The sequence below is a fragment of the Copadichromis virginalis genome, linkage group LG7 (genome assembly GCF_057382275.1).
Source record: "Copadichromis virginalis isolate Kocher_CV1m ecotype Utaka linkage group LG7, C_Virginalis_male_GT1.1, whole genome shotgun sequence".
Classification (NCBI taxonomy): Eukaryota; Metazoa; Chordata; class Actinopteri; order Cichliformes; family Cichlidae; genus Copadichromis; species Copadichromis virginalis.
The window spans coordinates 26,741,486-26,760,237 of NC_140624.1; the positions used below are offsets into that span (position 1 = coordinate 26,741,486).

The 18,752-nt window shown below is 41.0% G+C and overlaps 3 protein-coding genes across 5 annotated transcripts in view; 1 reads left to right on the forward strand and 2 right to left on the reverse strand.

Moving 5' to 3' along the window:
• The window catches only part of dnajc24 (DnaJ (Hsp40) homolog, subfamily C, member 24), a 412,088-nt gene that overhangs the window by 206,373 nt on the left and 186,963 nt on the right, over positions 1-18,752 (reverse strand). The gene's annotated exons all lie outside the window — the stretch shown is intronic.
• Positions 1,535-9,935, forward strand: LOC146705151 (uncharacterized). Its single transcript, XM_085462750.1, has 7 exons — positions 1,535-4,886; positions 5,705-5,759; positions 6,175-6,371; positions 6,670-6,727; positions 8,065-8,180; positions 8,479-8,589; positions 9,207-9,935. The coding sequence occupies exons 1-7, from the start codon at positions 4,740-4,742 to the stop codon at positions 9,318-9,320; spliced, it is 798 nt and encodes a 265-aa protein (XP_085318876.1). The 5' UTR covers positions 1,535-4,739; the 3' UTR covers positions 9,321-9,935.
• bcar1 (BCAR1 scaffold protein, Cas family member) overlaps positions 10,260-18,752 on the reverse strand; it is a 48,508-nt gene continuing 40,015 nt past the window's right edge. For all 3 annotated transcript variants that reach the window (XM_085462747.1, XM_085462748.1, XM_085462746.1), the window contains exons 4-8: positions 18,557-18,652; positions 16,382-16,756; positions 14,261-15,130; positions 12,904-12,993; positions 10,260-11,833 (exon numbers count right to left, since the gene is read on the reverse strand). In XM_085462747.1, the coding sequence (XP_085318873.1) occupies positions 11,288-11,833; positions 12,904-12,993; positions 14,261-15,130; positions 16,382-16,756; positions 18,557-18,652 (1,977 nt within the window). In that variant the 3' untranslated portion in view covers positions 10,260-11,287. The remainder of the gene's footprint in view (positions 11,834-12,903; positions 12,994-14,260; positions 15,131-16,381; positions 16,757-18,556; positions 18,653-18,752) is intronic.

Genomic DNA, 18,752 nt, shown 5'->3' on the forward strand with positions numbered 1-18,752 from the left:
TAAAAGAGGTAACGCTATACATTCCCTTCACCTACACTGGTCTTTGTTGCATTTTAATGGACAACTCCTCTATATAGCAACTTTTACTTAAGTAAAACTATTAACCTGATTTTTTTTCTTCCTTTTAAAATCAAGTCTTTGGTAAAATGAACTGGTACTTACATAACACCTTTGTACTCAGTTTTAGCACTTTGTACGTCTCATTCATCTATAAGCACAGGAGGATTTGGAAATGAGCCACTGAAGTTCCAATTAGTGGGCAACCTACTCTGCCACCTGAGGCAATCACTTTCTACAGTCAACAGGTGTTGGGAACTTTCCCAGAATCCACATTTCTACCAAAGTCTCTAGCAATACTTGTGTCTTTAGTGCTCAGGACCTAGAGAGAAGGCAGATGGGTTGAGAAGTGTATTTTGAAAACATTCAGTTTCTTTGCATTATTAATCTAGAAGGAGCCATCAGAAGATAGGTACACTGGGGTCATGAAGGGATGGACATGGTCCGCCATAATACTCAAGTGGGCTGTGGTGTTAAAGATCATTTAAGGCGCTCAAAGTGTAGCACAGAAATACCCCCACATCATTACACCAGCAGCAGCCTGAACTGTTGATTTGAGATATCAGGTGAGATCAGTTTGTCGTGCTGTTTACATTAAATTCTGACACTACCATCTGAATGTTGCAGCAGAAATTCAGACTCAACCCAGGCAACGTTTTTCTGTTTTTCTGTTGTTCAGCTTGCAACTAAAAGCCTGATTTTTTTTTTCTGTCTTTTGCTGATAGAAGCAGCAGTTGTTTTGCTGCTGTAGCTCATCAACATCAAGGTTTGACATGCTCTTCTGCATACCTTGGTTGCAGTTTGGTTGAGTAGTTATTTGAATAACTGTTGCTTTTCTATCAGCTCAAAGCAGTTTGGCTATTCTCCTCTGACCTCTTCTTTAACCAAAGAACTGCTGCTCACTGAATATTTTATGGTACTTTTTTGTACTATAAATTTCTTTGGGAAAATCCCAGCAGACTAATAGTTTCTGAAATACTCAGACTACCCTGTCTGGCAGAACCATCCATGTCTTGGCCAAAGTCACTTAAATCCCCTTTCTTCTACATTCTGATGCTTGGTTTGAACTTCAGCAGATCGTCTTGACCATGTCTACATGTCTAAATCCACTAAGTTGCTACCATGTGATTGACTGATCAGATATTTGATTTAATGAAAAGTTGAACAAGTGCACCTAGCAAAGTGGGACTTAGTCATAGGTGTAAGCATCACAGCAGTACCTGAGGATTGAATACGGAGAAGAATAACTTTTTTTTTTTTTTTTGTCTTTTACAGCACATAACCCCTTTTAAAATATGCTGCAGTAGTCTGAAAACTGATGAAAACCATGAATCAACATATGGGTATTACCTGTGGAAAGACTGATGTTGCAGAAGTGAAACAGAGCAAGCAGAGGTTTCATTAGAGGCATAGCTAAGTATTTTGCAGTTTGGTACAATTTGCACACTGTGGGTGCACCGTCACTCCCACCCCGTGCTGTCAGGGTTGGGAGTGATGGGGATGACAGCTCAGTGGCATCGTCTTGTCACTGAATCCTTCCACTGGGTCAAGAGGACATGCCAGAACAGAGCTGGCCTTCTTGATCAGCCTGTTCAGTTTCTCCCTTACCCAGTGGAGATACTGCTGCCCCAGCAGAGAACACCATAAAAGATTACTGATGCTCACTGATGAGTCTGGCTGGAGTCCAGTTGTTCCAGTTGTTGGAGTCCTGAGGCCCCAGTCTCCAAGCTGTCGCTGATGACTACCAAGGTAAAATTTACGGGGTCTGGCAATACGTTATTTGCTCGGGGCAACCCAGTCACAACTTGGGCATGTACATGTGGTGACCCACAGTTGGGAGCATTTAAAAACAGTTTTTTCATCCAAATCCCAAAAGGTTGATTCTGTTAATCTGGATGTAACATTTTCAGTGGATGAAATGTTTCATCACTCACCCAAGTGACTTCCTCAGTCTCAGCTGACTGCAGGTTCCCCCAACCTTATAAACATTACATTGCAATAGTAAAATGCATTGTTTATACAATTAAAGAAATTGTTACAACAGTAGGAGTGGGAAAATCTGAATTTTGGTACATGCTGAGAAAGAAAGAAAGCACTGGTGAATTCAGTAATGCAAAAAGACTTGGACGTCCACGGAACACAGTTGTGGTGGATCAAGCCATAAAATCCCTAAACCCTAAAAGCCATAAAAATGAACAACACTTTCTGGGAGGTAAGCATATCAACATCCATATCTACCATAAAGAGAAGATTGCATTAAAGTAAATACAGAGGATTCACTGCAAAGGGGAAGCCACTCATATGCCTCAAGAATAGAAAGGCTAGATTGGACTTTGCTAGAAACATCTAATAAAGCCAGCACAGTACTGGAAAAATATTCTTTGTACAGATGAAACCAAGATCAACCTCGACCAGAATGATGGCAAGAAAAAAGTATGGAGAAGGTGTGGAACAGCTCACGATCCAAATCACATCATCTGTAAAACAGTGTGATGGTTTGGGGTGTATGGCTGCCAGTGGCACTGGGACACTAGTGTTTATTGATGATGTGACACAGGACAGAAGCAGCCGAATGAAGTCTGAGGTGTTCAGACATACTGTCTGCTCAAATCCAGCTACGTGCAGATGAACTGATGGGAGTCGTTTCAGGACATTATGTCACCGGGTTGGTTGGTTGCGGCTAATAAACTTACTGTTAGGTATTTTAGTACCATGGGAGCATTTACTGGATATTGTTTTATAGTGACATTATACAGGAAAACTCTGTCATTCAATAAGGCCCCTTTGTTTTAGTTATTTTTCTCTTTGACCCAAGAATTGATGTGTGAGAATCACAGGCTGGTACAAGGTTGAAATACCACAGAGATCACTCCCTCAGCTACATTAGTTTCTTAATCTTTTAGACGCCTGTTGAAGGCCAGATGGTTTGTTTCAGATTTCACTAATGAAAGAACTCTTTATTTCGTGCCTTGAAAATATGTCGCTGAGATAATCATAATTGTAGCTGAACTGATAAACTATACAAAGGGTGCTTCTTCACCCAAGGGCAGGAAGACGCTCCCTTATCTTGGTCTGTACTGGTTTAAACTGATAAATCTGCTGACTCATGAATTTTTCCCTCTATATAAACTGTTGTACTTGAGAATAAAGTTGAGTCGATTTGGGAAGACAACCTGAAGCAGTCTCTGTTTTCTTGTTCTCCCAAGCTGCTCCCGAGCTCGTACTAACACGCTGAATGGCATGCTTGAATGTTACTTGAGAATATATTTGACTGTGTTACAGATTAAGGTACAATCTCTGCTGATAGACGCCCACGCCTCGGAGGAAGCCGATCCACGGATTAGGCCCTGGAAGCCGTTTCCTTCACTTACATTAGTTAACATCACTTTAAGGGGATTACATTTGTGCTGCCCCACTTGCTGCAACAATGAGTTTTATGTTAAGACACTGAGGATATACTTCCACCTTCACTGTCTGTCTCTTTAGCAGTAATTGACTCGTCCTATTTGGCTAGCAGCACTGAAACTCCAGTTGTTAGCTGTAATGTCCAGCTTTGTAAAGCACTTTATAAATGAGGACAGTGTGGAGGAGAGCCCGTTTGAGTCACCAGACCGACAAGCTGCAGTCCGACACTCCAGCTTTGCCTCGCCAGGCCGGGTGTACTGTGTGCCCTTGCTGAAAACACTTTGAAATTTATTAATAAACTTCTGACGACAGATTCAGATTTGACTTCAAAACTGCTTGTCCTGTCTTTAAAGCTTGTGCCTTCAGCAATTTCATCATAAATGCTATTTTTGAACAGTCTGAAGAAAATATCTGGCTCTGCTGGCGAAACACTAGAGAGCATTAGGTAAGAAAGCCACAACTTTTTTCTCCCAGCTTACTCCAGAATTCCTCTTTCTCTTCGGACATCCAACCTTTGGGCATATGCACTGACAAGAACATAATAATAATGTTACCTTGTAATCTTGTAATAAATATTACAAATTAAACATTAGTCTTCTTAAGTCTTTGGACTGAGATGATCCCTTTTTCATTAGTGTACATCTTTCACTTTAGATTCTGTCAAAACTGTGTTTTCTAAGACTGGATGAGGCCATTTCTTCTTTTTTTGTGTTTGGCCATTGGGTAACTTCATCTTTCTCCAGCAGTGGTCAACCTCACACTTTCCACATATTTATAGTCTTGACACTATTACAGCCTTTTTTAATAATTTTTAATGTACATCATTTGGATACTTTAAATCCTATCGCTAACTATGCACTCTGAAAAGAAAAAGCTGTAAACTGGCTTATAAAAATCTATAGGTTTTCTGGTGTTGGCTGGCAGTAGTAATGGAATAGGTGACAAAACACCCAGTCACCCACTTTTCAGTTATTTATTTGTAAAAAATGTTTGGAATCATGTAAGATTTTCGTTCCACTTCTCACGTGTACACCACTTTGTGTTGGTCTTTCACGTGGTCTTTCAATAAAATTGATTCATGTTTGTAGCTGTAATGTGACAAAATGTGGGAAAGTTCAAGGGGGCCGAATACTTTTGCAAGCCACCTTATGTTGTCACACACAAGGTGTTTTTTTTTTCAAATGGTGCAACAGCGGCAGCACACTCTAACACATGCTCAGTTACTCTCAAAAGAATAGTCAGGCAGGAGCTACTGTTTGACCAGCGGATCAGCCAACATGCCAGTGGAACTGAAAGGGAACATTTTAGTGACAGGGGCCAACAGAGGCCTTGGTTTGGAGCTGGTGAAACAGCTGGCAGAGACGACAGGACAAGAGGCTCACATCTATGCCTGCTCCAGAGAGCCTGAAGGAAGCAGAACTGAGGTGAGACTGTTACACATAAATGCTTCTTGTGGTTCTCACATCAACTGCTAGAGCAACCCTCACATGCACACATGTGAAGGTTGACTGTGTATCATCTGTTCATTTCACTTATTTTACTTATATAGTGCCAAATCACAACAACACAACTTTGTATTGTAAATAAATTGTTATGTTGTTATTGTCAGCATCTGCAGATAACTTTATCATAACATCATCTTGTAATTATGAGAATACAACATAAAAAAAGTCATGAAAGTATGAAGAGGGGTCCATTTTCATTTTACAAGGCCTAAGCTAACCTAATAGTCTAAAACTAGTCAACAAATTTGGTATAAACATCTTTCATTTGGTTTCAAAGTGTGACGGTGTAGCACGGCTAACTCTACGGGGGTCTGGCCGCAAAACTTCTCTCGCAGGCTCCATTTTCAGCACAGAAGCAAAAGATGTAGCAAAGCTGTTGAAGGCAACTTGATATGTCAGTTTTGATCACTACGAAACAGTGAAAAGTGTATATAAGGTCTGCAACAAATCGGTGTGCATTAGTTGTTCTCAATTTAAGTGTTGCTGCATTCTCCGGGTTGTTCATTTATTTCCCTTCAGTCACAGATTGTTGGACAATACATTTGCTATTGACAGTTAACATCTTAACTGTACATACACGTTCTCCTTACACTGTTGCTTTGGAATCTGGAATTCCTGAGGACAAGCCTTAGATTTGTATGCACATCAATCATTTCTGTTGTGAGTCACTGGCTATAGACGTGATTTCATGGAATAACAACATAAATATTTATATATATTCTTTCTGTTCCCTTCAGGCACTGAGACAGTTAACCACCCGACATCCTGGAAAGATCACTATAATCAAGCTAGGTAAAAACAATCCGCCTTCATTTAACTCTGCATACACTTCCAACACTATTTCCAAATGTGTGCTGAAACATTTCCAATTATGACACTAAAACACTGGAGGCTCACAGACAGTGAATTCTGGAAGTGTTGCTGAGTCTATGCACTGATTTCTTACTTACAACTTAGTTATTAAAATCTGAGAACCTTCCCACTACGGGTGCACTCAGGTTTTTGATAGTGCCTTACTTTAATCTCATCAGGCCTCTCACATAATAATGGAAGTGTTGAAATATTCACTTGAGAATCTGAGATTCAAAGGCAAATACATACATAGAAATGAAACCTTTTTTTTAAACTCATAATCTTCCACAGTTTTTTTTTGACATTCAAAAGACCTTGGTCATTATGATTTGTATTTCTATACATCTACCTGTAGATGTTGCAGATGAGGAAAGTATCTCAGCTGCTGTGCAGGCTGTGCAAGATCAGATCGGGGATGCTGGGTTGAATATCCTTATCAACAATGCTGGTATTAGGAAACCGGCCTTGTCAGGAGCATTATCTGCTACCAAGAAAAACGACATGATGGAGGTGTATGAAACCAATGTGGTTGGACCATTTACCATTGCAAAGGTTGGTTTGTTCTCTGCAGACGTGGGAAGTACAAATACTTTGTTACGCAAGTAGAATTTTCAGGTATTTGTGCTTTGAGTATTTCATGTTCTGAGAACATTGTACTTTCACTTCCCAGATTTTTACCCAAACACCTCTACTTTTTACTCCTTACATTACATTTTTGAAACAGACTCATTTCTTAGGTTTAACATATTTGATGGGAGTTTCACATTTTTATTTCACATCTTTCATTTTATTTTATTTTTTAAATGTGCGATAATTTCACACATGTAAACTGTAAGTTTTGTACTTTCAGATGTTTCTTCCACTCCTGAAAAAAGCAGCACAGAGGGATTCTTCTGCAAAGGGCAATGGTATGTATCTGTTCTTTCATGTTATGTTGAATGTAGGATACCATCATTGGGAAAACACTCAGTGGAGTGAGTACATACTTATGGTTTCATGCTCCATCTCACTGCAACTGTGACTAGGTTATTTGGTCAGAAGGTCAGTGATTTGATCCCCATAACTTTGAATTATAAGCAGGCAAAATAATTAAGCCCAAATGTCCTGTGTGCATGACAAGCAAAATTCAAAGGCACGAAATAATGTGTTGTAAATGTGTGAGTGGTACCCCGGCTTGGCAGTACAGGGGTCCATTTAAGCTTTCATATTAAAGTAATGGGATTAGCTTGCCTGATAAGAGTTAATATGAGATTATATCCAATTTACAAAAAGCTGAGTTGAAGATTTGCCTAGCTGCAAGTTATCCACCTCCTAAAGCCAGTTCAATTCAATTCAATTGCCAAATCACAACAATGGTTGCCTCAAGACACTTTATATTGTAAAGTAAGGACCCTACAGTAATACATAGAGAATCCCAACAATCAGACAACCTCTATGAGCAAGCGCTTGCCGACAGTGGGAAGGAAAAACTCCCTTTTCACAGGAAGAAACCTCCAACAGAGCCAGGGTCAGGGAGCAGCGGCCAACCAATTGCTGCAACTGGTTGGAGATGAGTGAAGGAAGACACGACAAAGACACCTTGTAGAAGAGAGACAGAGTAACGTTTAAATGGCGATTATTTTGTACCAGAATGGAAAAGTAAAGTGTGGAGGAGAGAAACAGCTCATGATTGGCATGGGCACGTATGGCTGCCAATGGAAGTGGGTCACTGGTGTTTATTAATTATCTGACTGCTGATAGAAGCAGCAGGATGAACTGAGAGTACAGGGCTGCACTCTGCTCACATTCAGACTAATGCTGCAACACTGAGCAGACGGAGCTTCATAGTGCGATCCAAAAACCCAAGATTTGCTCAAAGCAAAGAAATTAAATATTCTTCAATTGTCAATGAATGAAAGACATTAATACAACCGTTATATCCATCCATCAAGCCACTCCGGATCTTCTGGGGGCACACACAGTTTGTCAGCAGAGAGGTGTAATCTCGCCAGATCCTTTCCTGAATAGGACTAGAAAATACGACAGAATATGCAGAATTCTAGACAGTTATACTTAAAGAAGAGTGGAGCGTTTTCTCTGCATTAATACATTTACAAAAGTAAATAGATTCGAATTCTTTCGCAGGTGGATTGCATCACAGAACGTGTTGGTTGGTGCAGGTTCAGAGATGCAAACTATCCTCACACACACAGTTCTTTTCGTTTCCCAGTCATGATGCTAATCTGTTTGTCCCACTTTGTCTTAGATAATAAAACTGCCTGCAGCTCAGCCATCATCAACATCTCCACAGCTATTTCATCCATAGAGAAATGTCCAGAGACCTTCTCAGCAGCACAGATGTATCCTTATAGAATAAGCAAGGTACTGTTAAAAAGAATCAAATATCCTGACTTTCTTCCTAAACTTGTTTATTCTGTCTGTGCTTATCTTTTAGAGTTTTTCTTTACTAACATTTTAATAAGTAACTGTGATTCAATGACATAGACCAGATTCAGTGAAAGGAGCTTGACACGCAGTAATTAAAGCATCATGTGGTTCAGTTGTTTGGCTTTAGACACCTGTATTGATTAAGAATTAATAATAATTTCAATAAGTGTAATACTTATATGTTTGTATTACGCTTAACAATAAAGAAATGTGCTGTTTCTCCTGTCATCAGGCAGCACTGAACATGCTGACTCGCTGTCAAGCCGAAGACTTCAAGACTCACAATATAGTGGTGACAGCCATACACCCAGGCTGGGTCCAAACTGAGATGGGAGGAGAAAAGGTGACGTGATGGAAACTTTAAAATACTTTATTCAGTGAATACATTTAAACATTATGGTTTTCCTTTAAACAGCTTTCATATGAAACAATCACATTTGCTGAAACCCACCAAATCTCTGTTACAGATTCCAGAAAGTTCTTTTAGGTCAAACAAGTACTGTGCTTATGTAAAACCTTATATCGTTGTACGTTTCACTAGACAAGCGTAATGTAAGTCCTAGCATTACATCACTGCTTGTACTAGCTCTGAGATTTATACATTTGGATGCATTATTGTAAGTTCAGGGTAAGTAAGAGCAGCTTAGTAATAAAAAGACAAACACAGCATGAAACACTCACCGATTCTGTTTTCTGATTTATTTTTGATAATCCAATTACATTTTACATAATATCAATGTTGATATGAGATGAAAGTGCTAACAACCACACCACGACCATCCTTTTCTCCAATAATGATCATTTTAAATCTCTAATCTTGAAACTGCAAACAAAAATAAACTTCATTTTTAGCGTTTAGCTTGTTAGCCTTCCCCATATTAGAAATCATAAAGCTTGTTCTGATCCAGCCGCTTCCTTTCCAGTGACTTTCTTCTTTTGTGTGTCTGTTGTCTCCCACAGGCTCCTTTGACCACCGTGGACAGCGTACTTGGCATGCTTAGTGTGATATCGTCACTTAGCAACAAAGACAGCGGGATGCTTCTGGACTGGCAGGGCAACACCATCCCCTGGTAGCCGTCATGTCAAAACCAGGCTAATAGACAATGTTTTCAGGTTAAAATTCAAATGAGAAAAAACATACACGAATATAAACATAATAAAGCATTGAGGAGGAGATTTTTTTAATTAATTTTATTCTTTTCTTTTTTTTAACATGTACTAGAAGCTTTCTGCAAACTGAACTGCTGGCCACGGTTCACCAGAGAGGAAATGAAATGACTTCACGATCTATAATCTGGCCATGCTTAGAAATTTGTCTGTTTTCATTGCGGGGAGACAATAATTTCCTACAGTGGAATAAAATTTAATCTGAAATTTCAGACAGTATTATATGTAAAGATTCATTAATCATATTAACATCTCTATAAGCATTTCAGCCAGTAAGCAGAGTTTATAGTTTGGAGGTGGCATAGAAATGATGGTATACAGAGAAAATTAGCACTGGAATGAACAACATTTGAACTTCAGATGGTTGTTAAGGCGTCCGTGTTGTCTTTCACAAAGGCTGTGGCTTCCAAATGCTCTGTAGTAACAGATATTATTATAAACATGAGTGCTAACAGCTGGGGAAATAATTTTACTCTACATGTTTGCTTCTGTAATAAAGTGATAAACCGGTTTTGTTCCCAACCTGTCACATTCCCATTAGTCTTTCTTCAATGTCATAAAAATATAACGAGACAGTTTTCCTTTAACCTTAAAAAAAAAAAAAGAAGATCTACTAATTTTCTCTTGCCGAGAGAGAAATCTGATAGCTGACCACGTGTAGCAGACTGAGACCTTTGACGTTTATACATAGAACTGAGATCATCTTTGGTTATTAGGAAATTATGGCAAAACAGATACCTGTGCAAACTGCCTGCATTTTCTCAGGTAATTCCAGTAGTGAGTCTGACACTACGTATCATTTTCAACTATTTAATAATAAAAAATACACAATATGACGAGACCAGAGAAAAGGAAATGCAGGTTTAATTGCATTTGCTGTCTTTAAACTCTCATTCCTTTTGACTTTTACATGCCTATTAAAAAATACATACAGTTTTCAAAAATAAAATAAAATTAAAATAAACATCTTAGATGGCGTGGAAATAATCGCATCTGCAGTCCCGCACCTGCACGGCTATGTCGGCATGTTTTGGCAGCAGCGTTGTGTGCTCGGGGGGAACCGGATGCAGAGTGGACAACTCAGCAAGCCTCAGACGGCTCAGACACACACGGCGTGCTCCTGTGTGGGGTTTGGAAAGTTTGCCTGTATTGGGGATGGAAAAGCATTCCGACATTCGACAACACAGAGTCATACATATCATCTGCAATTTACACATCCATAACAATAATTATATTAGGATCGAGAATCAGAGCCATATTACATTTTAATTATACGGTATAGCAATATGACAGTTACTGATGTTCTGTCTAAAAACTACAGTTATGTTCCCATCTTTTCTTACGTGTATGCACTGCAAGTGCTATAGTCTTCTTTTTTCTGATTTTCTGAATACATAGGTAACTTAAATATTTACACTGATTATTTTACAGCCTATGGCCCAGCCCACTGACGAGAAAATGTTTTTGTTTTTTTTTTGTCTAGAATAAAAAGTGCAGAGTGGAAATGGGATGAAATGGTCCCAGTGAAAGGCAGCACAGGGAGGAAGCGAAGGATGGGAGTAAAATTGGTGCTCCCGGTCCGAAACAGGGTCCCAGACCCCAAGGACAGGATCACTCAGGATTTCCATGCATGCCAGGACTGTAAGAGATAGCAAGCCTCATCCTGTAGAGGCACACGGGACTCCTCACACACCTGAAGGGTGTTCAGGGTTTTGTGCAGCACTTTGTGATCCAGCAAACTCCAGGTTCTCCTAGTTAGTGCTGTATGGGGTACAGAGGGTTGTCTGCCCAGTGTTACTGCGAAGATTCACTGCTCCGAGGTTCTGGAATATTTCAGTCACTGTTTGGTTTGTTTTCCTCCTCCCCCTCTGCCTCTACATCACTAAGAGCTGTCCCAGAACCATCCTTAAATGCTGAGTACACCCTGCAAGCTCCCTCACCTTCTCTGTCATCTCTCTGGAGGCTCCAGGGGAAGGATACTGAAGTGCTGCTGTCTTCGTACTGATCACAATGTCTTTGAGTTTTTCACAGAGGCTGTTGCTGCTTTGGGCTACCCGTGCCCTCACTTCTGGAGATTTGGCCTGGCGTGACAGCGTGTCACCAATGAAGACCAGCTTGTGTGCGCTGAGAATGACAAACTTGCTGTGTGCCACAAAGATCTTTGGTGGCTGGTTGGAGTTGACAGCAGTAAAAAAGGCATCGATGGCATTTGTCACCGTGGTGACGTTCTGCTCGCATTGCTCTTGATAGAAGAGAATAAGCTGACGGTCACCGTGGCACAACTTGGAGGAGGCGGGGCCTCCAGAGCCGTTCTGGGCCAGGTAGTTTGCCAGAGAGTTGTGTGCGGATGGAACCCAACCGGTCATGTCGTTGTTGATTGGCCGGCTGACCTCCTGCTCCAAACGCTCAAACTGTTTAATCTGGAAGATGATAAAGAATGAAGACACAGTTAATAACTAGAATCTGCAATGACAACAAGTTAGAATTTCTTTCCGTTGTTTTAAATTGTCCAACAAAAGTCCTCTCTGAGATTTGTGCCTGTTCTGTTCATACTGACCTACTAAATACTAAAGCTCTGGGTTGAACAAAACACTAAGCCACCAAACTCTGACAGATTTTACTTTCTAGAAAAGCTGCCACTAAAAACTCGTACTGTTTTCTATTTCAGCAAGCAACAGCTAAAAGTGAAAAATCACATGTTGGCCAACGCTGCTGGCTGCTGGAGCAGCAAGCAGTCCTGCTCAGTTAGGGCCTTTCTGTGTGACATTTGCTCTGCATTTTCACGGCCCTCCATAACTCTGGCTTACAAATCAGGGAGGTTAGATTAACTGATGAGTCTAAATTGCAGGCAGAGAGTGCACAGAGTATAATAAATAATGAATAATTAAATGAATGCAGGCTGTAGTGTAAACAATTTGGAGCAATGGCGTTTGCTCTGAAATCTGGGTTGTGTTCGAAGCTTGTGTATGAAGCGCCTTGAGGCGACTTTTGTTGTGATTTGGCGCTATATAAATAAAATTGAATTGAATTGTCGGTTTCCTTTGTTCATTGTTGCCATGTGAAAGTTCGCACTCCCACCTCCAGTGGGTCGCTTGTAGTGATGAATCCAAATCCAAATCAAAAGAATTTCATACACAGTTCAAAGCTTTGTAACAAATGTACAGTGTGTGTGTGTGTGTGTGTGTGTGTGTGTGTGTGTGTGTGTGTGTGTGTGTGTGTGTGTGTGTGTGTGTGTGTGTGTGAGAGCTGGTGTTGGAGGTCATTTGTCCCTCAGTTATTAAGAACCACTGAAGCAGTTTATTTGTTTACTGTTATTTGGTCTGACTTTGTCAAAGAAATGTAAGAACCAGTAAGGCACAGTGAAGGTAGAGGTGTAGCGTAGGAGACAGGAGGCAGCTCGCGAGGAGAAGCAGATGGTCCACCGAAGCTCGGTGTTTTGATCCTCAGCTCCTCCGGTGTCCTCACACTGAGGTGTCCTACAGACACGTACCTGCTGCTGCTCCAGCTGTGTCTTATTGTTTCGGATAATGTTGCCTTTCTCCAGCAGCTGTCGTTGGTTCTTCTCAAACTCTTCCTTTCCCTGACAGATCAGCATATAGACACACAGTTAGTACACTACATGTACACCCACCCATAGAGACACACACACCACTCAATCTAAAACACATCTTTGTTGGTGACAAACAGGAAGTGATCGATCAGTGCTGGAGCACCATTTTCCCTCTTATATTTTTCTTAGTCTTGCTAAAATACTTGTCAGAGGCTTCTTTGATTAGAAAACGTGTAGTACAGTCTTACAGCCTCACTTGTAATGTTTTCACTGTTTAATGAGCATTTGGTATTTTTTCCGGAAGTGTTGTGTCAAACAATGTGACATAGTAAACACAGTAAAGAATAATTCTTAAGTCATGGCTGTGTAAGTGGTCAGAACCAAAGTGTGATCAATTCAATTCAGTTTTATTTATACAGCACCAAATCACATCTGTTGCCTCTACCCACTTTATATTGTAAGGTAAAGACCGTACAGTAATACATAGAGAATCCCAACAATCAGTCAACCCCCTGTGAGCAAACACTTGGTGAAAGTGGGAAGGAAAAACTCCCTACTAACAGGAAGAAACCTCCAGCAGAACTGGGCTCAGGGAGAGGTAGGAATCTGCCATGAGCCCAGTTCTCTCTCTGGTGGAGAGACAGTGCTAACGACTGCACCACTGTGACACCCATAAACCACAGAGCGTTTTAGGAAATGGAGAGCAGCTGCTCACAGAAAACTCAGATTCATTCACACGCTTGTACCAGTTAAAGCTGCAATTACAGAGGAGACTTTTTTTACGCAGAGCCGTGATTTGACACTTCGTTTCTGCAGGGAAACACTCATGACGCATAGCAAGGCTTCATGTGATGGTCTTGGACATGCAGGGGGTTTTAGGAATTAAGTGCAGCAAACATTAAGTCCCTGTAGTCAAACAGACAAGTTTAAAGACCAAACAATGATTGAAACCATTATGGCCGAGTGACTGGACCTGACGACTACTGAAACAGTAAGTCTCTTGGGACACTCAAGCCAGCAGTAGTGAGTAGCTGCTGTAGAAGCAGGAAAAATAGTGAACTGATATGATTCTGCTTATGTTATTTATATACGTAGGCTGTCTCTCTCTACCACCAGCCTCCTATAACTGACTCATTAGCAGATGCTTCAGATGTGTGGAGCTTTGGGAGCTCTGGTACAATCAGTGCCAAATCTGAGCGGATTTTCTAAATGTGCTAATGTAAACATACAGTCACACTGCCAAGCTAATATGTGATTCCTGTTATTGTAAAGGGCTCAAATCTGTGTCTGTGTGTACCTGCAGATGTACGTAGTCATAGTCCTCCATCCATCCTTCCTCTGTGGTCTCATATGGTCTCTCCACACCTTCCTCTTCTTCTGCAGCAGTAAACTTTGGTGGGGAGGGAAGGGGCCGTGACTGAATGTTCACTTTCTCCCCTCCTTGATAGCTTCCACTTCCAGATCCTGTTGTGTGACCACTAAGCTCCCCTGGGATAGGAGGAAGAGGCATTTGCTGCTGGCGAGTGGTCTTTTTAAAGAGCAGTGAAGCGTTGCCATGGAGAAAAGAAGCAAGCTGCTTGGCATCGTCAGGGATACCTCGCGCCGTCATGATCAGTCGATCTAAGTCATCCCCTCCCGGCGGTGGTGCTGTGAGTGCTGCGTGTGACCAAGAAATAGCGTCTAAGCTCTGACTATGTCGAATCAAATTCTGGAAGATCTCCTCCATCTTCCCGACCTGGCGGCCCAGTTTGGCCTGCAGTGAGCGGTCTGTGGCCTGGGCAGCATTCGCCACGGCGCCTCGGGCAAATTCTAAGAAATCTCGGACAGTGGTACGCACCCTGTCGGCAGCCTGATGAATGGCTGGGAGGTTTCCTTCAAGATGAGCCGGGCTTCTCCAGTTGCCTGTGATGAATGACATCATGAAGGAAACACTGGACTCAACAGCTTGCTGAAGACGAGACAGACGTTCCATGGCCTGATCCATTTCCAAGACCAGGGGTTTCCCTGGAATGGAGCCAGGAGCAGGAAGCGAGGTGGTGTCGCGGACAGGAACCATATCTAATGAAGAAGCAGAGTGATTGCTCCTTGTGCTTCCTGTGCTTGAGGCAGACAGCCGCTTGAAAGACATGGACAGCTCTTCACTGGCTGACTGGGCATCACGTACAACCTGCAAAACACATTAGCGTAGCATTAGAATCAAGTCACCCATTTCCTGATTGTGTGCTAAGCTAACTGCGTTAGTTTCATCAGTAAAACAATCATGCATTGATGGTCTTATTATTTTTTTACAAGGAAACAAGACTAAATAAATAGATAAATAAAATAATACATACACGTTATTACAGAGAGAATAAAAGGAATAATAAACAGAAAATTATTTGCAAATGACTGAGGAGTAGAAAAAAAATCAACCGATCCACAGTTAAACTGACAATTACAAAATTGTGAAAACCAGCAGGCCTGCAAAGCAGCCCTTCATTAGAAACCACGAGCAATGCCAGACAGCAGAGACGCTAGCTGAACAGCAGTCACAGCTTGGATTAAACAGCAGCTTTTAATAACGGCTGGATTTACTGCCAAGAGTGGGGTGTATTATTCATTTAATCTGATGGCATCTTAAGTGTAGGCTTCATGCATGAATGTGCAGCCGTGGCACGACTTATAATGGCAGCCTTAATAAGTCCGACCTAGTCACATCACATTATAGGCATGCAACATATGACTACATGTCTTTTATACATCTTTGGGTTACTTAGCTCGCTGAAATTGTTATCAACTTGGCTCTACAACTTCACATTAATTCTAGCCTAAAATGAATAAACGATAACTGAAACACTATTTTGTGTTAAGCCTTCAATGAAGACTATGTTTTCAGGTCAGGTTAACACACTACTAATGTTTAAACTCCTGGGTTTGTACACAATGTTGAGCTTCTTGGTGAGATAAACCTGAGTTTATCATAACTGCAGCATCATACAGCAGCTGGAGCCGTTCATTTTCATTTTAAAAGTAAGACAGTTTGTGTGCGTGTGTGTGTGTGTGTATCGCTGCATTCACACAGCTACTTATAGGATGCAGCCTTTTGAATTATTAAAGTAGTTATTAAAATAACCACAAGTTCAACCTCATATATTATACACCACTTAACATACTGTTCAACGAAGCATGTGATTAATATCACACAAGCACCGCGGCTCTGTCTGTCACTGTTGTGGGTCTGCATGAATAAAGCTGTCGAGACCATTAACTGAAGAGCGAGCTCCTGTGTGTCTGAATAGCACAACAGCATCACACTGCCAGAGTCACAAAGCCAGCAGTGCTCTCTGCATAGCGATGACGATGATGATGATGATGATGGAACATCTTACACAAACTTGATTTCATGCGATTAAACAAGCCGGCCCTGTAGCTGTCATACCTGTGGGGGCACGTCATAGACATTCTGCTCAGCCCTCTCCCCCGTCTCCTCTCGTTCCCGGGGGAAGTCATAGACATCCTGGCCAACACGCAGTACAGCTGGGATGTCATAGATCTGCTGAGGGGCCTGACTGGCCCCACTCCTGTCCCTATGATAATGCTTATCAGTCAGGATTGGGGGCGGGACATCATACACATCCTCTGGAATTGGCGGTTCGTCATCATTGCTGCTGAGGTTGTTGTGTAAGTACGGGCCCGGAGTGATGGGGACTTGGGGCTTTAGTTTGGCAAAGTGAGGTGGCACATCATACGTCTCCTCTCTGATTGGTTGAACATCACTGACATCCTTACTCACTGATGGGGGGAAGTCATAAACCTGAAGAGACAGAGAAGTCTTGTAAAAACACTTTATCTTATAAAGATCTCATTAAGACAAGTGTCATATTTATTATTATAATGTGTGAATAAAACTGCTTTCATCTCTTCCTTGCACTGATTAGTGTTAATCACACTTTTAAACAGATTTAATTAATCAACTGTAATGGTATGTGCTACGTGGTGCATGATTTCATATAGTAATATGAACACATTTTAGGCACTTTGAGGAAAGTACTTTAAAAAATAACGAAGTGAATAATGTTTAACAAATTGCTTTCAACAAATTGCAGTTTTAAAAAAAATCTGTCGATATGATCAATAATTGAAGCGAGTCTTTAAAGTCTTCAAAATCCACAAGTTGTCTTTTGAACGTGCACAGAGCTTCTTGTGGCTCTTCTGCAGGTTTAGGCTGCCTCCATGCTTTCTGCATGTTCCTGTAATCCCAGAAACAGACATCAGGGCCTGCTTCTTCATGTATGGATTCATGTCTTAGATCAGATCAGATCAGATGGCTGACAATTTGGCCTGATCCTGGCATCCTCAGGACTAATTTTATCCACTATAAACATGGTTAAGTGGCAGACCTGAACTGCATGGCTGCAGCATTCTTGTAAGATAATAATAAGTGGTGAGAATATCGCACGATCATCATGACCCTGACATCTTACTTTTAGAGATGCAGCTCTTCAGTCAGGAGGCGGTAATTTACATTTTGTTAGCATCCATATTAGAAACAAATTAAAGATGTTTTAACAGGATGCCTTTGATTGCTACTCATGCTTGTTTGCATACTTTTTTTATTACTGTGTTTTTGGGTGCTCTGTTTTTGCTTCTTCGTTGTAAGGTTTACACAGCCACCTGCTAACAGCTGCACCCGGGCAGACAGCAACACTCTTCAAACTGTGAGCAGTCAAGCTGGAAAGTATGCAGAATGCTGTTAATCACAGCATTCTGCATACTTTCAAATGAACAGAAGAAGGTTTCTGGTACAAGTGCGCTCATGTCAGCCGCACTCCTCAAACTAATCTAGTTCCAACTAGTTCCATTGTTACCTGTGGTGCAATATGGAATAAAGGTCAGCACAGTTAAAATACAGTTTGCAGAATGTGAGTCAAAGAGCCAACAGAACACAGAAGACAACGAGTTACACTGGTGACAATTTGTGAATTTTTTTTAAAAAAGAAAAGAATTCTCTGAAACCAGTGCAGTGCCGTAAAAACATTTATAGAATCAATCACTGTTTTAGCAAAACTAAACTATTTTCACTAAGTTAGACTTCATTTGCTGATTTGCCTACTCAGTGACACACTGACGTCATTTCCTAAACAAATCGTAACTCAAAATCAGTTAGTCTTGTTGCTAGTGGGAAATCTGTGCCACTCAGTTTGACATCCATCAAAGATGAGTTGAAAAGGTTATGTTTTAAATATTACAGGTTTTATCTGTTATTTACCATATCATGTTTTAAAGGGACCACTGTTGTAAAGAGCAGAGTCTGGAGGACGACCTGTCTGAACACGCAGACAGGACTGAGCTCAGCAGAAAGTTCTGCAGCACTGACAGCCAGTCTGAGTGAAGTGCAAGCTACTTTGTTTAGTTGAATACTGCAGAAATGTACGGCACGTCTACTACAGGTTATCAAACTACCAAAATTATTTCCCTGTCGATGCAATGGGGGTACATTTCCAATGATTATGTCATATCTTATGACATGTACACACAAACACAGCATCAAACAATTACAGAAAGACAGTAAGATGGTTATATTACATGATAACTCCCAAATCGAAATCCTTACCATCTGCTGTGGGTTCTTCTCACTGCTTGCAGGGGTGTCATATATATCTTGACCACCAGAGGGACCCTTCATCACCATGGGAGGAGTGTCATACACCTAAACATTTAGAAGCGACAGACATAATTATTATATAAATAAATAGCATCATAATTACTTATAGTTGCTGCAGACTGAGCTGAGCTCATTTCAAAGCAAG

Coding starts and splice junctions, on each gene's coding strand:
- LOC146705151 (XM_085462750.1), top strand. CDS start 4,740: ATGCCAGTGGAACTGAAAGGGAACATTTTAGTGACAGGGGCCAACAGA. Junction 5,760..6,174: donor GATCACTATAATCAAGCTAG/GTAAAAACAATC, acceptor ATCTACCTGTAG/ATGTTGCAGATGAGGAAAGT. Junction 8,590..9,206: donor CTGAGATGGGAGGAGAAAAG/GTGACGTGATGG, acceptor TGTCTCCCACAG/GCTCCTTTGACCACCGTGGA.